General features: G+C 38.7%; 1 protein-coding gene across 7 annotated transcripts in view; it reads left to right on the forward strand.

Moving 5' to 3' along the window:
• The window catches only part of DOCK9 (dedicator of cytokinesis 9), a 255,149-nt gene that overhangs the window by 140,960 nt on the left and 95,339 nt on the right, over positions 1 to 18,850 (forward strand). For all 7 annotated transcript variants that reach the window (XM_016203826.2, XM_016203830.2, XM_016203831.2 and 4 more), the window contains exons 4-9: positions 2,196 to 2,278; positions 3,899 to 3,968; positions 5,788 to 5,883; positions 7,002 to 7,136; positions 12,589 to 12,763; positions 13,964 to 14,031. In XM_016203826.2, coding sequence (XP_016059312.2) covers positions 2,196 to 2,278; positions 3,899 to 3,968; positions 5,788 to 5,883; positions 7,002 to 7,136; positions 12,589 to 12,763; positions 13,964 to 14,031 — 627 coding nt within the window. The remainder of the gene's footprint in view (positions 1 to 2,195; positions 2,279 to 3,898; positions 3,969 to 5,787; positions 5,884 to 7,001; positions 7,137 to 12,588; positions 12,764 to 13,963; positions 14,032 to 18,850) is intronic.

Raw genomic sequence — 18,850 nt, forward strand, 5'->3', positions numbered from 1 at the left:
GAGCAATAGCGGCTTCATCCTATGCTGCTGGAGCCAACATAACTAAATCCTCTTGGGACCCTTCCACTAGGGTGGAGTGGAACAGCACTTCCTCCCCATCCTTTCGTCCAGAGGAGAATGACCTAATGGCTATTTAAAAAACGACTTCAAAAAACTTTCAGTATAACTTCAAAATATTATTGAATTTCACAAGTTTGAAAGGTCAGTCATGAACCCAGTCAGTCCCTGTGTTTTTAGAGATATAGTTCTCTGGATACTGATTTCTGATTGAACCCATTGTCTCCTAGACTTTCTATATCCCCAGAGGGATGGGTGTTGCTTGCCTTACTCCGTGTTTCTCCCTTGGAATTTAGTAGATGCCTGCTGTGTGGGCAATCAGCAGTGGCTTATTAAATGAATGAACCTCTGGCTACTTAACCTGTTTTTTGCAGTTCCTTGTAATTGAAAATATTTAAACATTATAATTATGTTTCTTAACTAGTTTTGCCGAAGGTATTAAAATTATGGGCACTCAGGTATTTTGTTCATAAATGCATACGATCATGTATATCGTACTTATTTATGTTTTAATTGGGCAGGTACATTTTATACTTCAGAATGGTTGTAATGACCTGCAAGAGACTTTGGTGGCACAACTTTAGTGGTCATGTTGATGAGAAAGCGTCGTGGCCCTGAGGGCTGCCGCTGTCTCTGATTGGGCACATCCACAAGACTGTATCAGACGCTGTCAGACCTGACTTAGCTGTGATAATGGACCTACGGACAGTAGTGGGAAAATCCAAACCTAAGGATAATTCTGAAATCACGCTGGTTTTGGAATGTAATTTTGAGTGTGGCTGTCTGATATTCGAAATGTGAAAGTGCTCTGAAAAATTTTTGAAAGCATTTACAAGAATAAATTTGTATTTAAAAACATTTTTAACTACATAGCACAGAAATCGAAAAGTTGTTTAGCTCCCACATTTGACTCCGTTCTTAACCTTTCTCTGCTGTTTATTCCACCCCTCTGACTGATGACAGGAAAACTTACACTACCTGCCCTTCAGAACCTTGCCAGTAAAGTGCTTAGCATAGAGCCTGGCACGAGAGAAGCACTCACTATTGTTGCTGTAGTTATTTTCATGATTTCGGGGTGGAGGAGATTTTGCCTCAGAAGGCCTTCGGGCACAGGCTAAGAAATAGATAAAAAGGTTCACAATTAAACAATGAAGAGAATTAAGCAGAGTAGAGACTTTGTTCATGTTGTTAGTTACAGCCAGAGTCAAGTGAAGTAGGTAAGACAGCACTACATTTATCTACCTATGTTTTCACTTATTTACTTTTTGCCATACTGAAGTCTACATACGTGTAGTCAAGAGCTGATTACACAGAAAAATTATATAGACTAAGCTGATAGTAACTAAATCAAACACTTCACCTATTGACTTGGACTTATTTGTATTTGAAGATCTGGCAGATGCTGCCTTATCTTAAGACTCTGTATGCTACTCAGTGATCCTCCTGGGTGAATGAATGAGAGACACCATGCTGGCCCCTTGTGTCTGTCATGGAGGAGGTAGTTTAATACAGTCTCTGTAGGTTAGTGTCATCGATAGAATCCTTGGCAATGAAATGCTCCATACTTTGTGCATCCTATACACACAGGCAGGTACACCTAAAGATGTCACGGTGCCACTGTGAAATGGGATCCTTCCTCCTAATAACCTCACTCTGTCCCTTATAACTAAAAGGAACAACTGAGGGCAAATTTATATAATTTTGACTAACAGAGCCAGTTGTAATACGTGTTAGTAAATACCATGAAAGTGTCTTATGGTTCACACTTCCTGTTCACTTTCATGTTCTAGTGGAGGCCACTACTTCTTAAGAACCAAGTGTTTTTAAGTCAGAAACTGTACATTGTCATGTAAATGTAGCACCAGTGGGTAAAGCTTGTCTCCTGTAAAATTTGCTCTCAGATCATGAATAATTGTAACTTAAAGTGGCCCTTCTCCCAAGGTGGGATATTTTAGTGCTTCTTAAGCTTCATGGAACCTCTGATGGTGGAATTTCAGGCATGAGAACATTGAGGGGAAAGAATTTTTTTGATATGGGTGTATATTCATAAATCTTCCCAAATGTTCTCAAAAAGTCATCACATGTTTTTATTTTATTTTTCTCATGTATCTTCTATTTTTTTAATCTACCCTCAATAGTGCATCAAAACCTATAACTCTGACTGGCATCTTGTGAACTATAAATATGAAGATTACTCAGGAGAGTTTCAACAGCTTCCAAAGTGAGTAAATGGACAGACCACGCAAGGTGGGGTTATACACATAGAGAAACTTCTTTGTACTTAAAATGTTTAGGGAGATATGTAACTTCTAGCCATCAGATTAATTGGAGAAAATATTTCTAGATGATTTGTGTGTATAAGGGGTAGCTATTGTTTATAGGCCATTTGATAATAGGACTCAATCCCAGTACTCTGAGATTGGCAGGTGGTAATAAATACATGGATGGTTTAATTATGTCAAGTGATTCTTTTCAGGCTACCACTGATAAAACAGGAAAATTTTTTTCAGTGAGAAATAGAAAACAAAGAAAATGTAAGGGTTTTGAAATATGCTACAATGTGTTTTATCTTAAAAAGAATATTTTAAAAAAAAATAACAATTTTATGTTTTATGAATTTTTTTCCCATTTTTTTACTGGATAAATTTTAGGTTAAAAGCATATCAAAGAACAAGCATTTCCCCAGACAAATTTCTTTACCTCCTTTAAAGTATTAACTTACTCTAGAATATACCAAAAGCAGGTATTTAGATTGATTAGTGGAGGTTAAAGTAAACCAGGGATAGGTAGGTCTCACCTTGAGAGGATATCTATTATAAAATGGTACACCCTTAAATGATTCAGTTGGCAAATTTAAATATAGTTGATTATGAAAATTGAAAGCAGATGGTGGATTGTATTTCAAAAGTAACCTTCGTCAATGGAAATTTTACTTGAGATCCTATTAATATATTTTTCTTTGTGTTTGTTGCATCTATGGGTTTAATTTGTTTTTACTATTCTTGATGGATCTAGCTATTTGTTTTTCTATTTGTGTGGTTCAGCCACTCCTTAAGAGTGGTTAGCCAACTTCTCAAATGCCTTTTTTTTAAACCTCAGCCAAGAACACTCCCTTCCAGCATTATCTTCTCCAGATGGCTATGCTTCTTAGCTCTATATTCACCCAGTACTCATGTGGGGGGTTTTTAATTCTTCCCATTTGATCCAATTAACCTAGCTTTGCTGATAGTCTTGTTTGTGCTATTTGCACTGTGGCTAAAAGAGAATAAACTGTGAGATATATTGTACTTACTATATGATATACTTCTAATGCTGATAGATTTCACTTTGGGGCATTAATAAGAGTTTCTGATTGTGATGCGAATGAGAGGAAAGATTGTAACAGTGATTAAGAACATAGACTCTTCGGTGTCTGCATATGTTGTGTACTTGCTCTGCTCTCTGTAAGCCTTAGTTTCCTCATCTATTAAATGGCTTTAACACCACGGAAAGGAATAAAGGAGAAAACACAGCACAGTGCCTAACTCATAATTGTTTAATAAATGCTAGCTGCTATTGTTATTGTCACGTTTCGTTAATGCCTACCAAGTCTTTATTTATTAATAAACTTTCCCATCTTAAAATACCTATGTAACTCCCAACCTGCTATGCCGTCTTTTCTACATAGCATTTGGAGTTCTCTTAACTCCACTGTGAAAAGCAGTGGCATTGATGGTTTTTATCTATCTGAGTGGGCGGCTTTGGGCTTGTTAAATGCTGAGTCCTCTGATGGGAGAGGAAATGCAGCAGCTTTTCGTGGGTCAGGTGATTATAAAACAAGTTTTTTTCCTTCTTTTTAAAGCAAAGTGGCCAAGTTGGATAAGCTTCCAGTTCATGTCTATGAAGTTGATGAGGAGGTTGACAAAGACGAGGTAGGATGATCCTCACAGATTTAAAAATTGATTTATTTTACAGACTTAGAAGATTGATTAGAAAATCACCAATGTTGAGCCGAAACAGGAATTGGAATGTTTCTTGAAATGGGAAGAATTTTTAAAAATGTGTTGTTTGATTGATTGAAATACTGTTTCTGTTTCAACTTGACTACTTAGCATCTGTAGCATGTTCTCCTGGTCCTGTTTATTTGTTCTGAGATCATTTTCAAAGGCCTGGATAAAATTTGGCTGCACTGTTAAAATATATCAAGATTACGTCCATCTTAAGGTTATGTTGTTTTTCAACAGGATGTCTTAAAATAAGCTGGTAGCCAGTAAATTTTAAATGACTGTTTTTCAGTGATTGCATTGAGTGGAGTATAGTACCCAGAAGCTTTGATTTTAACAACCACACTTCCCCTACTATTGCAGAAATGATTATGGTGAGGGAAGTGTGCAAAACGCAGGGCATGAAGGTGACTGCCCACTGACCAAGGGAAACCTCCTAACTGTCAGTGCTGCCCGTCTCTGCATCTCTCATTCTCCTCTGCTCACTGTTGGACGCCTTATCATGAGTTTAGTTTTTCTTTTCTTATTTAAATTGTCAGCTAAGCCAGGAACACCAGCCCCTCATGAAGTTGAGCAGTGCCCTTGGTAGCAAATTATTTTAGAAACCACTTTTTAAATAATCCTGGGAAGAGGAGGTAGTCATTCATCATGAAAAACAAGCTATTAAAAACGTGGTGCTGATTAATAATAAGAGGAAGACACGTAAAACAAATTATAAAATACTGGATAGAAAGTTATTTCTATTATTGCTAATAATAAGAACAAGAAAAACCACCAATGTTAATATTGAGATGGTCTAAAACAAAGCATAAAATGGGTCTTTATGCAAGTGTCTACTTGATTACAAAATTAAGGATTGTAATTAGAGACTGGTTTTAGGAGGTGTGAGCTGGGTAACCTGACACTGTGTGGCCTTCTTTTCCCAGGGTATCTGCTGAAGTGTATGTTGGGCACAGCCTTAAAGGGGGAAAGAAGTGACAAGGGGGTGCCCTTAAAGAGTGTGGGAGGATGTGGTGGAAGACTCACTAGATTGTGTATTTGTGTGTGTATATATTTCATCGGTCTGTTTATTATGTGTACAAATATACGCCTATATTTTTAGCAGTAGCTGGCCGCTCCACCCCCTTAAACCCAGATCTCAGAGCTTGGGGTGAGAACTTGAAAAAGCATGTTTCTTTACTTTTCTAGCTGTTTCCTTTCACTTTTCTAACGCTCCTCCTTTCCTCTTTCTCTGTTGCATTTGTCCCTCTTTTCCTTCTTTTCTGTTGCCCCATCATGTTACCTCTCCTTTATTGCCTCGTATTTCCTTCCTCCCTTTCTTTATTCACCTTTCCCTGACCTAAGCCTCTGGGAAGTTTTCCAGGAATTTGCTTTTGTCTTTCAATAATAGGGGAGTTGTAATTTGAAAACATTTTTCTTGAAACCAGGCGAGACCTTACAACTTGAATGGTCAAGTATGGTATGTACTTTCTGTGGCTCATTAAACACTTAAAAATAAAAAATTTTATAGTGGAACTAGCTTTGCCTTTTAATGGACTAGGGTTTTCAGACATTTAGACTTGTCCCTCTCTTTCCCTGTTAAGCGGACTCTAAAGTGACTTGTAGGTGTTAGCGTCAGATGGTTTCTCCAGTAAAGGGGCAAGGGGCAACCCAACACCAAATGAATGATTTTCCCACTAACCAGTCTCGCAGCAAATAGCATAAGTAATAACGGGAGCTTGATTGCTATGTTTTTCTTCTCTCCCAGGATGCTGCCTCCCTTGGCTCTCAGAAGGGTGGCATCACCAAGCATGGGTGGCTGTACAAAGGCAACATGAACAGTGCGATAAGTGTCACCATGAGGGTAAGGAGGCCCACCACCCTGTTTTGCCCTCTGATTAAATTCTTGCTGCTGTAGGTCTTAGAAATAATGCTCAAGATGAATGGGTGTGCTGTTCTTGACAAAAATGACATTGTCTGGTTAGTAAGATGCTCCCTTTTTTTTTTAGTAAGATCGACCCGCATTCATACAGACCCTTCCACCCACTTACCGGTCACCCTCTCACCATCACTGGGCTGGTATGAAGGTGCAGTTGCTAACACAGCCTTTTTTTCTCTGTATTAACTACAAAAATGATACTCGGTACCTCAAAGCACGCCACCGAGAGGCTAACCCTAAGCACTTTTGTGGAGGTCTGCTGCAGCAAAGTCAAGTGAAGTGAAAGTTGAGGACCAAAGGGAAAATGGTAACATTGGAAGAAGGCTGCAAAGAGGAAAGTAAAACCAGTGTAAAAACCTACTCAGGAGAGAAACTGGGCTACAGAAAGACCAGGACTAATAATAAAGAGAAAAGAAACAACGGAGGCGGGATAGGATGGACAGGGAGATAAAAATTAAATCCGGGAAAATGCTGACTGTCTCGGTCCTGAGGATGGAAAATTGTTCAGTGTCACGAGGCAAAGAATAGTTTCTGTTCTGTGTGAGCAGGAAACCCTGGGGATTTGAGAAAGTTTCCACCCCTCTGAGCTGCATCCCAAATCAGAACTCACTACACTGCTTTTGGGGAGTTACGTAAAATCCCACATTCTGTGGGTGAGAAAAATGACCCACAGATGTTAGGTGAACCACTTCCTTAGAATTGAGATACAGGTCGAGGGGCCAGCGGGGGAGGAAAGGGGGACAATGGGGGGGGGAAAAGGGAGACATCTGTAATACTTTCAACAATAAAGATTAAACCTATTAAAAAATAGCAAAATCAGGATTTGAACCCAGGTTATCTGTTAAAATAAAAAAAAAGAATTGAAATGCAGTGACTGAAGGAGAGTCTTAACACCCAGTTACCCGGAGCATTGGCCAGAATTAGATTTGGTTTGGAGAGAACTGAACTGGTTTTCACATATGTGTCAAATTGTGAGTTATTGGTAGAGCTTGTGACTCTTTTCGTTTTGAAACAATAGCTGTCTGTGTGTGTTTTTCTCTCAGTCATTTAAAAGACGGTTTTTCCACCTGATTCAACTTGGTGATGGATCCTACAATTTGAGTTTTTATAAAGATGAAAAGATCTCCAAAGAACCGAAAGGATCTATATTTCTGGATTCCTGTATGGGTGTGGTTCAGGTAAATATGGAAAGAATTTTATTACTTTTTCTTATTTGTAAACGTACTATCTGTGAGTTAGCAGATTTAAGCAAACACTTCCAAAAATGGCAATTTTGTGCTAGAAATATAACAGTTGACTTTAAATGAGAAAAGCCTTGTTTTTCATCATTTTAGAAGATGATAGGCATAACATAGAGGCAGAGTTTCATTGTAGTAGCCACAAGTGCTCTTGTGCATGAGTTCTTGTATTTAAAACCTGGCTCAGCCAATTTTTAGGTCACCTTGGATGGCTATTACCTGAAGTTTCTTCATTTGCAAAATTCAGGTAATGATAATGTTTCCTGAATAGGGTAAATGGGAGGGTTGGATGAGCTAACTTGGAAATATTTAGAACAGTTCTTAGCATTTCAGTGATGACTTTTATCACTGCCATCATAATACCAATGGCAGAGTAATATATTGGTCAAGAGATTAGGTTTCAGATCCAAACTGCTCTACCATTTACCCACTGTGTAAGCTTGGAGATATTACTTAACCTCTCTGTGCCTCAGTTTTCTCACTTGTTAAATAGTACCAAATATGGCTTCTGAGAGGATTAATTAATAGATGTAAGAGCTTAGGACAGTGCTGGCACATGGTAAGCTTTCAGCCAGTATTAGATATTTTTATCATAGTGCTGTTTCAACATTAAAGATAAATTAAGAAAAAAATATTTTTCATTATATATAATACATGAATATATACATATTATAAATATCAGACAATACAAATAATGTGGAAGTCCCTGTTGACCCCAATGGCTCCCTTTCCCAAAGAGCTGCTTTTACCAGTTTGGTGCTCTCCTTTCATACCTTTATAGAATTTGTCTTTGAAAGCCAGTTGCCAGTTTTCCCATCTATCCATCCATCCAGCCATCCACCCATTCCCCTGCCATTTTTCAGGAAGATCTAAGGCTGCAATTTACAAGGATACATAAAACACAGGATTCCATACATTTAAGGTGGGTCTGAAAGCAGAAAGGTAAACAAGGAGTCAGGATTGGGAGGAGATAAGTGGAATAAGGTGAGGAGAAAGTCTGTGTCATAAAGACCTAATACAAGCTTTGGGGCCCTACACTTTCTAGCTGGGAGACCCATTCAGTCACACAGCATACAGAGATACAATCTAATTAGTCAGAAGCTGCCCGAGCATCTCAGAATGAAAATATTCAGGCATTTCTCTTGGGGGACCCCATACAGAGGACACTGTGTGATTAATGAACAGTCTCCTTGACAACTCCTCACAATAGATACAGTCACCATTATCAGAGAATTCTCCCTTAAAGTGACTCAATGTTGGCTAATGACATCAGTCCAAAGCTGGATTCTACAAGAAAAGTTGTTTTGTGGGGCCAGCGTGGTTAAGGTTAGACACATAACTCTCTGGTTTGACCCTCAGGTGTGCTTGTTTATGTATTCATGTTTACTTAAAATTAAATTGCATTTTCACCTACGTAATTGTTCCTTTGATTTAAAAAGTCAAAACAGTGCAGAAAGGTAACACGAAAGACACATTCCTGCCTGAATCACCCCCCACCTCACCTATTCCCCACTCTCCTAAGGTGGTCATTTTCAACTCTTTTCTTTATTTTTTCTGGGATTTGTCTTCATATTGCTAGATAAGAAGTGTCTGTGCTCTTCATTCATCAGTTGTGGATATTATGTGCCAGTGACAGAATTTTAGCTCCTGCCACCCTCCTTTCTGCTCTAATCTGGACTACAGTTGACCCTTGAACAACATGGGGCTGAGGGATGCCAACTGCCCCCAGAATCCATAATCCATGTTTAACTTTTGAATCCTCCAAAACTTAACTGCCAACAGCCTGCTGTTGACCAGAAGCCTTTCCTGTAACATAAACAGTCGATTAACACACATTTTGTATGTTACACACATACGCTGCCTTCTTATGTGTGTTTACATTTTTCTCCACTGCAAATGGTGCCATGTATGTCTCTTTAGTGTGTGCAGAAGCTTTTATACATTTTAACTTTTTATAATTCATGAATATTTTATGGTAGTAAATGATAAAATAGACTAATATCTACATATTTTTATTCATTTATGACATACCTAACTTTTTCTTAATTATCCATATTTCTAGGCTGAGCAGTCCATGTTCAAGTTTTTTCCAATTGTCCCCAATATCAAAAAAATTTTCCAATATGTTTATTGAAAAAATCCACATGTAAGTGGACTCATGCAGTTCAAACCCATGTCATTCAGGCATTAAAAGTAATTATTTCCTTAGCCTCTGCACAGCCACCATCCTTGAAAATTCCCTTCACCTTCTTCCCCGTGTTGGATTCCGTGTTTTGAGGATCCCGTCCTGTCTTATGTCGTTGGACTGTCTTGTTTTGGAGGAGTGCATCCTCCAGCAGCTTCCTGGGAAATCATGTGCAAGATGCTAATTTGTTGAGGGGTAGCATATCTGCAAATAGCTTTATTTTTGCATTTATACTTGACTAATAGTTTGGCTGGGTGTAGAAATCCAAGGTAAAATTTACTTTAGAATTTGAAGGCGTTTCATCACCTTCTAGGTGCTTGTGCTGTTTTGGAGTCGGGTGTTATTCTTATTCCCTGTTCTTAGTGATCTTCTCTTTATCTCTGGTGACCTGAAATTTAGGTTATTGTGTCTTGTTTTGATTTTTTTGGTAAGCTTTTTGTTAAGGCATAACATACAAATAGAAACTATACATATAATGAATGTGAGGCCAAACTTTTACTAAGTTTGGATCTCTTCTGTTCTTTGTGCTGAGAGCTCTGTTCTCACTCTGAAAACTGTCGTGCACGTTCTAGCCACCTGGGTCTTCCTGACCCCCAGTCAGTCTCTTCAACTCAGGGAGACCGTGGGACTCTGGGTCTCCCTTCCTGCGCCGCACTCCAGGCAGAAAGCTGAGGTGGTGGTAGGGCTCACTTCATTTATTTCCCTTCTATCAAGGATCCCAGGCCTGCTCTCCCTGTTGTCAACTATCTGAAGGCAGTTGTTTCATCTCTTCTGTCCAGTTTTCTAGTAGTTATGATGGGAGAGCAAGTCCATATGCTGTTACTTCATCATGGCCAGCAGTAGAAATTGGCGGTCCAAACTCAGATCTTTTCAGGGGCTAAGCAGGTAATCAAGTGAAAGAAGAGGCCTTGGTGTAAAGCAATAGGGAATCCTTGGGACTGTGACAAACTGGATGCAGGTGATCCCATTTAAAGAGGGCTGATGCTGCTGGGTGGAAATAAATACCAGCTCAGGGTTGTCAGACCATCAGGTTTTTCAAGAAAGGCATAAATACAAAATTTTAGTTAAATCTTGAAGTTCTTAATGCTAACTAATTTTAAAAACAAAAACACTGCAGGGCCAAAAAAGTGGGGAGGTGGGGGATGTAATACATGAAAGTGTATTTGAGCCCTGGAACAGGAGTTATAGAATCACTTAATGTTCACTAGAAATTATGATGTGTCAACAGCTAATTGGCATGTGGATGTCTCCTGCCGGTAACCCAACCTCACCTGAAAGCTGCTACTAGAAACCAAATTATATCAAACTTTTTATTCACGGTGTATAGTAAGGGTACCAGAGAGAATTGTCGATGAAGGCAAATTAACTTCTTGTGTGGGATTCCCAAGCAGGAGTTTGATTGATATTTTTAAGTTGAGAGACTTTTAAAGTTGCTTTTTAGTTGATTTTCTGGCATTTGGAAAGTAGGAAGTAATTATTTTGTTTTATTAGAGTTTTGTTGCCCGTCTTCACAGTGTATAGATGACTTACAAGTACAGCAGCTGAGCTACCACTCAATCTCGAGTGCGTTTCAGAATCTAAGGTTCTGACTTCAGCAGATGTGGCTGATGGTGTTTTTCGTTTAATAAATTGTATCTAAGGCTTCAAAAATTTAAAAGCATTTCTTTTCATCCACGTTTGTTATAAGCTAAGTTCCAAAAGTTGTAGTTTAAGCGTTTTGGGAGTTTTAAAAATATATATTGCTATTGGACATTATTACTAAGTTAGTTGATTAATGCTGTGAGTTCAAAGAAGTGCTTAAAGTAAAATTTTAAAATAGGCCTGAATGGAATCCAGGTTAGAATGTTAAGCTGTAAAAGGATTTTAGAAGCTTGGAGTGATTATATTTATTTTGTAGATAAGGAAATGGAAGTAATTCAAAATCAAGGCCTAATGTTCTCCCCCCACCACCTTTTAACTTTTTACTTTCATAACCGTGAGTATGTGAGGAATGTGGGGGAAAGAAACTTCATTTCACTTCCAGACTTTGACTCTGATTCTTGCCTTGAAGTGAAGTTTAAGTGAGGTCCAGGGCAGCAATTAGGGTGCCCACAGCGGGCAGTCTGTACACAGTAGTTTGTGTGGCTTTGCCCGAAGAGGCAATCTCCTTCATGTTTCTGAGAACTACACAGACGCCTTAGGGAGGGTGGCCCTGTCCCTGAGACCTGCATTGAGGAACCCCACAGGGACTACAGCTAAACAGCTAGAATTTTAGTAGGTGAGGGGTCTGCTCTGCCCTACACAGGTTGGCAGGAGTTTGTGACATCATGTCCCTCGGCCTGTATCTGCAAGGAATCTTGTGCCATGGCCCTTGGAGCTTAACCTCTATCTAATGCAATCACAGGGGGTGATTTTACCCACCAGGGTGTGTTTGATAATATCTAAAGACATGTTTTGATCTTCACAACTGGAGGGGAATGCTACTGGCATCTAATGGGTAAGGCCAGGGACGCTGCCAAACCACCTACAGTGCACAGGATGCCCCCATACCAGAATTATCAGTCCCAAACATCAGTAGGGCAGAGTTCGAGAAACCCTGGTCTTGGGCACATTCACTCTTCACCATTTAATGCACGTGGACTACTGTTTTTATACTTTGAGTCAGATACCCTTTCACAGGCATAAAAACCACAGGCATGAGGGAAGGGGAAGGTAGACACAGTGTCCTAGTACCTTTTGGGACTCATCAGTGATGAGGAAGTTCCAGATAAGGAAGTCAAGCATGTTGATAAATAATGGTTTGCTTTTAAAAATGTAATACCATACACTAGGTCATTAAAAAAAATAGGAGCTAGGAGAATTGAAAATTTTCAATGAAATTTCATTCCAAATATCTTTCAAGAGCCTGTTATTTGTCAGGCAGTATTCTAGAAATGGGGATGTAGCATTGAACAAAAGAAATCTCTGTCCTGAGGAGCTTCCATTCCATTGGAGGGGATAGACAGACGGCAAATAAAATTAACATGTAAATTGTGGAATGTGTCTGATGGAAAACAAAGCTACGGAGAAAACAAAGCAGGGAAGGTGGAGAATGATGAGTTTTATGGGGGGGGGACTTGTTCTGAAATGCCAATGTGATAGCACCCATCAGCAAATAATAAAGAGGAACTTTTAAGGCCATTCCAATTCTTTTAAAATATATGTTGTTACCCTTTTTTTCCATTTCAGAACAACAAAGTCAGGCGCTTTGCTTTTGAGCTCAAGATGCAGGACAAAAGTAGTTATCTTTTGGCAGCAGACAGTGAGGTGGAAATGGAAGAATGGATCACAATTCTAAACAAGATTCTCCAGCTCAACTTTGAAGCTGCGATGCAAGAAAAGCGAAACGGAGACTCTCATGAAGGTAGGTGGGTCTAGGTTTCCCCAGGTTCAGGCACACTCTGCAGGTGTCCTTTATTTTTGCCAGAGGGTATAGAAAGTAGACATATAAATTGCATACCCACATGAGAGGTGAGACAGATGTGAGCTTTTTAAAAATATATCTTTATTGATTTCAGAGAGAGGAAAGGGGAGGGAAAGAGAGATAGAAGCATCAATGATGAGAGAGTCATTGATCAGCTGCCTCTTGCACGCCCCCCACCAGGGATTGAGCCCGCAACTCGGGCATGTGCCCTGACCGGGAATCAAACCACGATCTCCTGGATCATTGGTCAATGTTCAACCACTGAGCCACGCCGGTCCAGCCAGATGTGAGCTTTTTACAGATAGCCTGTCATAAAAAGATTTTGTCACATTACTATTTACTCCCCTGACATCATTTTTATAAGGAAATCATGTCATTGGAAGACCCACAGCTTTCGAAGCAGAAAGGAAGACCTGAGTTTGAATCCCAGCAATAAATATACCATTTTCAGCTGTGAGACCTTAGGCAAGCTACTTATATATTCTGAGTGTTGGTTTATGCACCTATAAAATGAGGGGAAAAAGAATTTGCTGGTCAATGGGAAGATTAAAAAAAATAATGTATTTCTAGTACCTAACATAGAGTCAGCGCTTAAAATACTAATTGTAGTTGTTATTGTTATCATTAATCATGTCGTTTGGAATTTCCAAGACAAAGTTAGGATGGGCAGAAACCTCCTATTAAATTGGTAGGAAAAATCTTGCTATTTTCTTGATAATTCATGTTTGTTTGTTTTTTGCTTCTTTAGACAGGTAATTCTCAACTCTGTTTGTGTCTTAGAAATGCCTAGGAACTTTTAAAAAATATTATTTCCTTTGTCCCACCAAAGATTCTGACTTAGCTGGCCTGGGGTGGTGACTTTTAGTGCTTCTGATGGGTGCGGCTCTTTGGGCTGGTGTTCACGGCTAGTATCCATGCTAATCAGACAGTGTCCATGCTGTACCAGCTACCACATGTTGACCTCTCACCACTGGGCCTGGGCATCAGAGTTGTTTTTAAAGCTCCAAGGTGTTTCTAATGGGTATCAGAGTTGAAACCCACTGCGTTCGAGGGCACATAAGAGAAATGGCCCTCCTCCTGTTTTTAAAAAAATATATGTTCAACTACAAGTGACTCGGGTAATCTGTTTTGCCATTTTAGATGATGAACCAAGCAAATTGGAAGGTTCTGGTTCTGGTTTAGATAGCTACCTGCCTGAACTTGTCAAGGTAACATCAACTTAAATCTTCTGCTCTTCATAGAATGATACTGAAATAGTTCTCATTTCATCTGTTGAAATATTAGCAGTTACATTGTAGTAAGTCATTAAAATGACATTGTAGTTACTGCTCTTTCTTTTGTAACTTGAATATTTGCTGATACGAAATACACGACTAACCTGAGTCAGATTTCAGTCTGTTTTCCAGAAAGTGCCTTACAAAGTATTCTTTTTTAAATTATTCTTTAACTTAGTGATTTTCAACCTGTGTGCCGCAAGAAGTTTTAAAATATGCAGTACTTGACTATTTTGTCAAGGGCACTGACCTTCAACAATAGCTGTCTGGTGTGAATGAATCAAAATTATACCTATTATTTTTGTCAAATTGACAAAAAAAATAACATTTTCTGGTGTGCTACAGAAGTTTAGTAATTAGTTTATGTGTGCCATGAGATGAAAAAGGTTGAAAATCACTGCTTTAAGTGTTTTTCCCTCCATGATATTTAATACTGTATTACAAGTATTGAAGAAATAACCAAAATACACAGGTGAATGTTCCCATGGTAACTAGGTACTTATGCAGCCCTTATTCAGGTTGATAGACACCGTTCCAAAGATGATGGGTCCATGTGAATCTTGCCACTAAACCAAAGAGGGGTTGCCTATGTTATATAAGTTGTTCATGGGTCATTCTGAATGAAAAAAAGTTACACCTGTTTTTTACAAGTTACTGAAAAGCACAAAGAACAAAAACAACTATATTCCCACCTCCCAGATTCAACACCTGTTACTACAGTTTTAGCTTCCATATTTTTTAAAGAAAAAAAATACCAGTTATAAATTTCTTTTTAAACATCATCCTTACTCCATTCCCTTCTTTTCATGCAACCTCAACCAGAGACAACCACTATTAAGAGTTTTCTGGGGTAACTTCCATTTAATTTGTATATGTTTATCGGTGTATCTGTTATAATGATATATATGGTTGTGTTTTGTGTGCTTAAAAATGTTATACAAATGCTAACGTATTATTCTGCACTTGCTTTTATTTTTAAATTCAGCATTGTTTTGAGACTCAGCCAAGTGGGTATATAGATCTAGTTCATCTCTTTTATTCTATTGTGTAAGCATTTGTATTAGCTGTTCTATTATTTCCAGTGTTTCTATTACAGTGTTACAGTGAGTATTCTTGTAATTCTCTCCTTGTGTGCATCTATGAATGACTTCTTTTTTAAAATGAGAGAAATATCTTTGTCTTCTCTAGCTCTTTATATTCTTACTCTGTTACTGCCTTTCTATTCTTTTTTTTTTTTTTTTCCGAACACAATGGAATAGAGGCTGTACACACCCATGTCTTAAACACTGTAATAGAAAGCATGGTTTATCTGTATATGATTATAAATAGACTAGCATTCAGCATTGACCTTTACTTTAGACAACATGGTTCTTCTAAAATATAAAATCTCCCTCCCTGGCTAGGACTTCAGAATATTGTTTTTCTTAGGACTTGAATGTTACCACAGTATCTTTTTAGCACCTGCCTATTAAAGCTAATTTTAGTGTCACCATTGTAACTACCTTTTAGGCTGAGAAGAGTTTTGGTGTGTGTGTTTGGTTTTTTGTGTCATAAACTTCTGTGTATCATATTTTACATTAAGGTTTGCTTTTTTATTTCTAGATGTTTTGGGGTCCACAATTTATCAAAGCAAAACATTTGTCGAAACAGATATTATATGCAATGCAATCTAGAATTGAAAACAGAACTTTCCACACTCACTGGGTGACACAATGGATACCTAGGAGCAGACTCATATTATTTGAGTCCAATGTTGATTAATTAGAAATCTGTATTTTTTCCTGTGAACACATACAGGAGTTGTGCTTTCCTTTCTTCTCTCATTGCCTACTACTACCTGGCCAACATAATTCAGAATTCCTTGATTTTAAGACCTAGGGAGATATTTTTAAAATAAAAAAAATATATACATACACATTTAAAAAACACACAAAAAACTGGGTCACATAATGTTGAGCTAAAGAAGCCTGACACAAAGCCTATCTTTAGATAGATAGATAGATATTCTTTTTGAAAATATATGTATAACATATTTGGAGCTATTTTCAAACTGTGGGTAAAAACCATCAAGCTGAAGCTATTTTAGTTGGTAAAATCAATTTAATTGGTTTCAACCCCCATTTCATTTTGTTTTATTTTTTTCTATTCTTTTTTTATTGAAGTAGAACTTATATATAGTAAAATTCTCAAGTGCTAATTGTACAGCTTAATGGATTTCACATTTGTACACACACATATACCTCCCAGATCTCAATATGTAGAGTATTTCCAGCACCCAGGAGACTGTCCTGTAACTCCCTCCCAGCTGGTATTCTCATTCTTTTGACCTCTTTCATTGTAGGTTAGTCTCAGTTATTCTAGACCTTCCTATAAACGGAATCATACAGTGTGCACTCTCTGTATCAGGCTTCTTTAGCTCAACATTGTGTGACCCAATTTTTTTTTTAAAGGATAGAATTGAATAGAGAATATGAAAGTACACTGCCCTTAATGATCAACTATATTACTTTAGCTATAACTATAGATATAGATACAGATATTGTGTGTGCATTGGGTTATGATGTAAATGTATTTTTTACTGTGGGTCATGGTCAAAGCCTGAAATTGCAGCATTATAAGGGGCTTAACTACTGCACACCCACTCCTCGCCCCAGCTCTCAGGTGTTTTAAAGATATTTTCATTTAAGAAGGTGGAAAGAACAGAAAGTCATTTTTCAAAGGGAAAAAAAGAATAAAGAAAATTAAGATGTATTCTCACTCACTCATTGTCCTGCCATCATGCTTGCAGGTGGCAGTGTCCCTGGTGATGCCTTTGTGGCGCACAGTGCGAGGGGCCCAGGCACCTACTGTGCCCAGCTCTCAGCTCCTCACAGCCCAGGGCCCCGAGTGTGAGCGTGGTTTTGGCTGTCTACAGCCCCCTCCGGCGTATCTGGGGAGGTGATGCTTTGTACCTGTTAGGAAGCAGGGAAGGCGACTGATAACTGGTTGTCCTGATTTTATAAAGAGCGGGTTCAGTAGTGGAGAACCCGAGATTGAAGCGCGAAGTGGGAGGGAGAGGGGAGAGCGCTGGAAGCAGAGCTGTGCGGGGAGGGGGTTAATCAGGGGATGGAGGAGCCCAGAGGTCAGTACCAGGCCAGGAATCTGTAAGAAAGGGCCCAGCAGGTGATCAGGCCACGGCCGGGGTTTCTGAGAAAGGGCTAGAACAGCGGGGCAGGCAGAAGGCCGTTAAAGGTGTCGTTTAATGGCAGGTCCTCTCTGGTCAGCTCCTCTTTCTGCTTCATTTATCCTGTTGCCCTGGCTTTTGTTTTCCACTGTGACTGAGACATGACCAAAGAGGATATGAGTGACAGGAAATTGTTTCGGTACAAAAATAACCGAAGTCTCCTTCTGGAATATAATGGAGCGGCCCTTTACGTGTGGTAGGGATGATACGGGCTTAGGTTCTCAGAATATTTTGTATACTCTTGGCCCCTGCGTTTGTACATTTAGTACTGAACATCATTATTGTTTTACTGGGTGATGTGCTGTATTTACCCTAAAGCCTGTTCTTTTCTTCCTATTCTTAATATGGAACCAAACATGTTTGTTGTAAACTTAACAGCATTTATAGTATCGGAGTACTTACTCTTATAAATGTTTTTATAGATTATATAAACTATAAAGTTAGTTAACCCTTCAGAGTCTAGGGTTAATATGATTAGATTATAAACCTGATTACTATTTAATTTCTTTCTCTGATTACATTTGTCTTAGGTGACATTGGGACGTATATCCCCTCCTTATGTAAACCCATATAAGTAAAACCCTCATGCTTCAACCTTATATGTTTCTTCTCCACAGCTTTTCTATTTTTGAGCTGTTTTTTTTTTGGTCCTCAGAGAACAGCACCTCACTTTAAATTGGTCTCCCCATGTGGTTCTGAAAAGAAGTGTTGTTTCATATTATCCCAAAATTGCTCATATCCAAATACCTTATAACTTCTTTTTAGCTAATGAACTTACCTTTCTGGGTAGATCTCCCACAGCTTAGCACAGAATAAAATGTGGTGTCCCAAACTTTATGATCAGGTGGAGTAAGGGTCAGGCAGACAAGCTCAGCAGTACATGTCAGAACCCAAACAGTTTCACAGACACCTTTGCTGATTTTTTAAACCAACTCTGTAACAGATGCTTCCTTCCCTGTGTCCTAATCCAGAAAACTGTGTATTGTATTATGATACAAAGGCATTGGCTAGGGCTGTGTTTGTGAGGTCAGCTAGAATTCTGTTTCTTGGGCCTCCTGATTCTATAATGATGAGATGATGGTCCCAGGGAGTTAGATATCTTGGGGGTAATAGAAACAAATCGTGACAGCTCTTTAAATTAAAAAGTATATATTCTAGCCTCTAAGGATTTTGCTAAACTTTCCTATTCCAACCCATTCCATTTAAATGAGCCAACGGTTAACACAGTATAATTCTGATAACTCATTCTCAAAATGAAGTGCTGTTGACCACAGTCTTTGACCTTAGATTGTTTTGTCTGCTCAGAGATAAACTTAAGACACAAAGTAGGCCTACAGCAGTCTCTCTTAAAACTCTGAAATGTTTGGCCCATAATTACTTCTCAAAACAAGGGAGAAAACATAAGCATTAGTGATTAAACTTAGGGTTTACAGAAGTGGGAGGAATAGCCTTTGTTTCAGATGAATCATTCTCCTCTTTGACAGCGGAGCAAGTGTCGGTTTTTACAGAGACCAGCTCTCTCATTGTCCA

Source organism: Miniopterus natalensis, chromosome 2 (genome assembly GCF_054644295.1).
Source record: "Miniopterus natalensis isolate mMinNat1 chromosome 2, mMinNat1.hap1, whole genome shotgun sequence".
NCBI classification, from domain to species: domain Eukaryota; kingdom Metazoa; phylum Chordata; class Mammalia; order Chiroptera; family Miniopteridae; genus Miniopterus; species Miniopterus natalensis.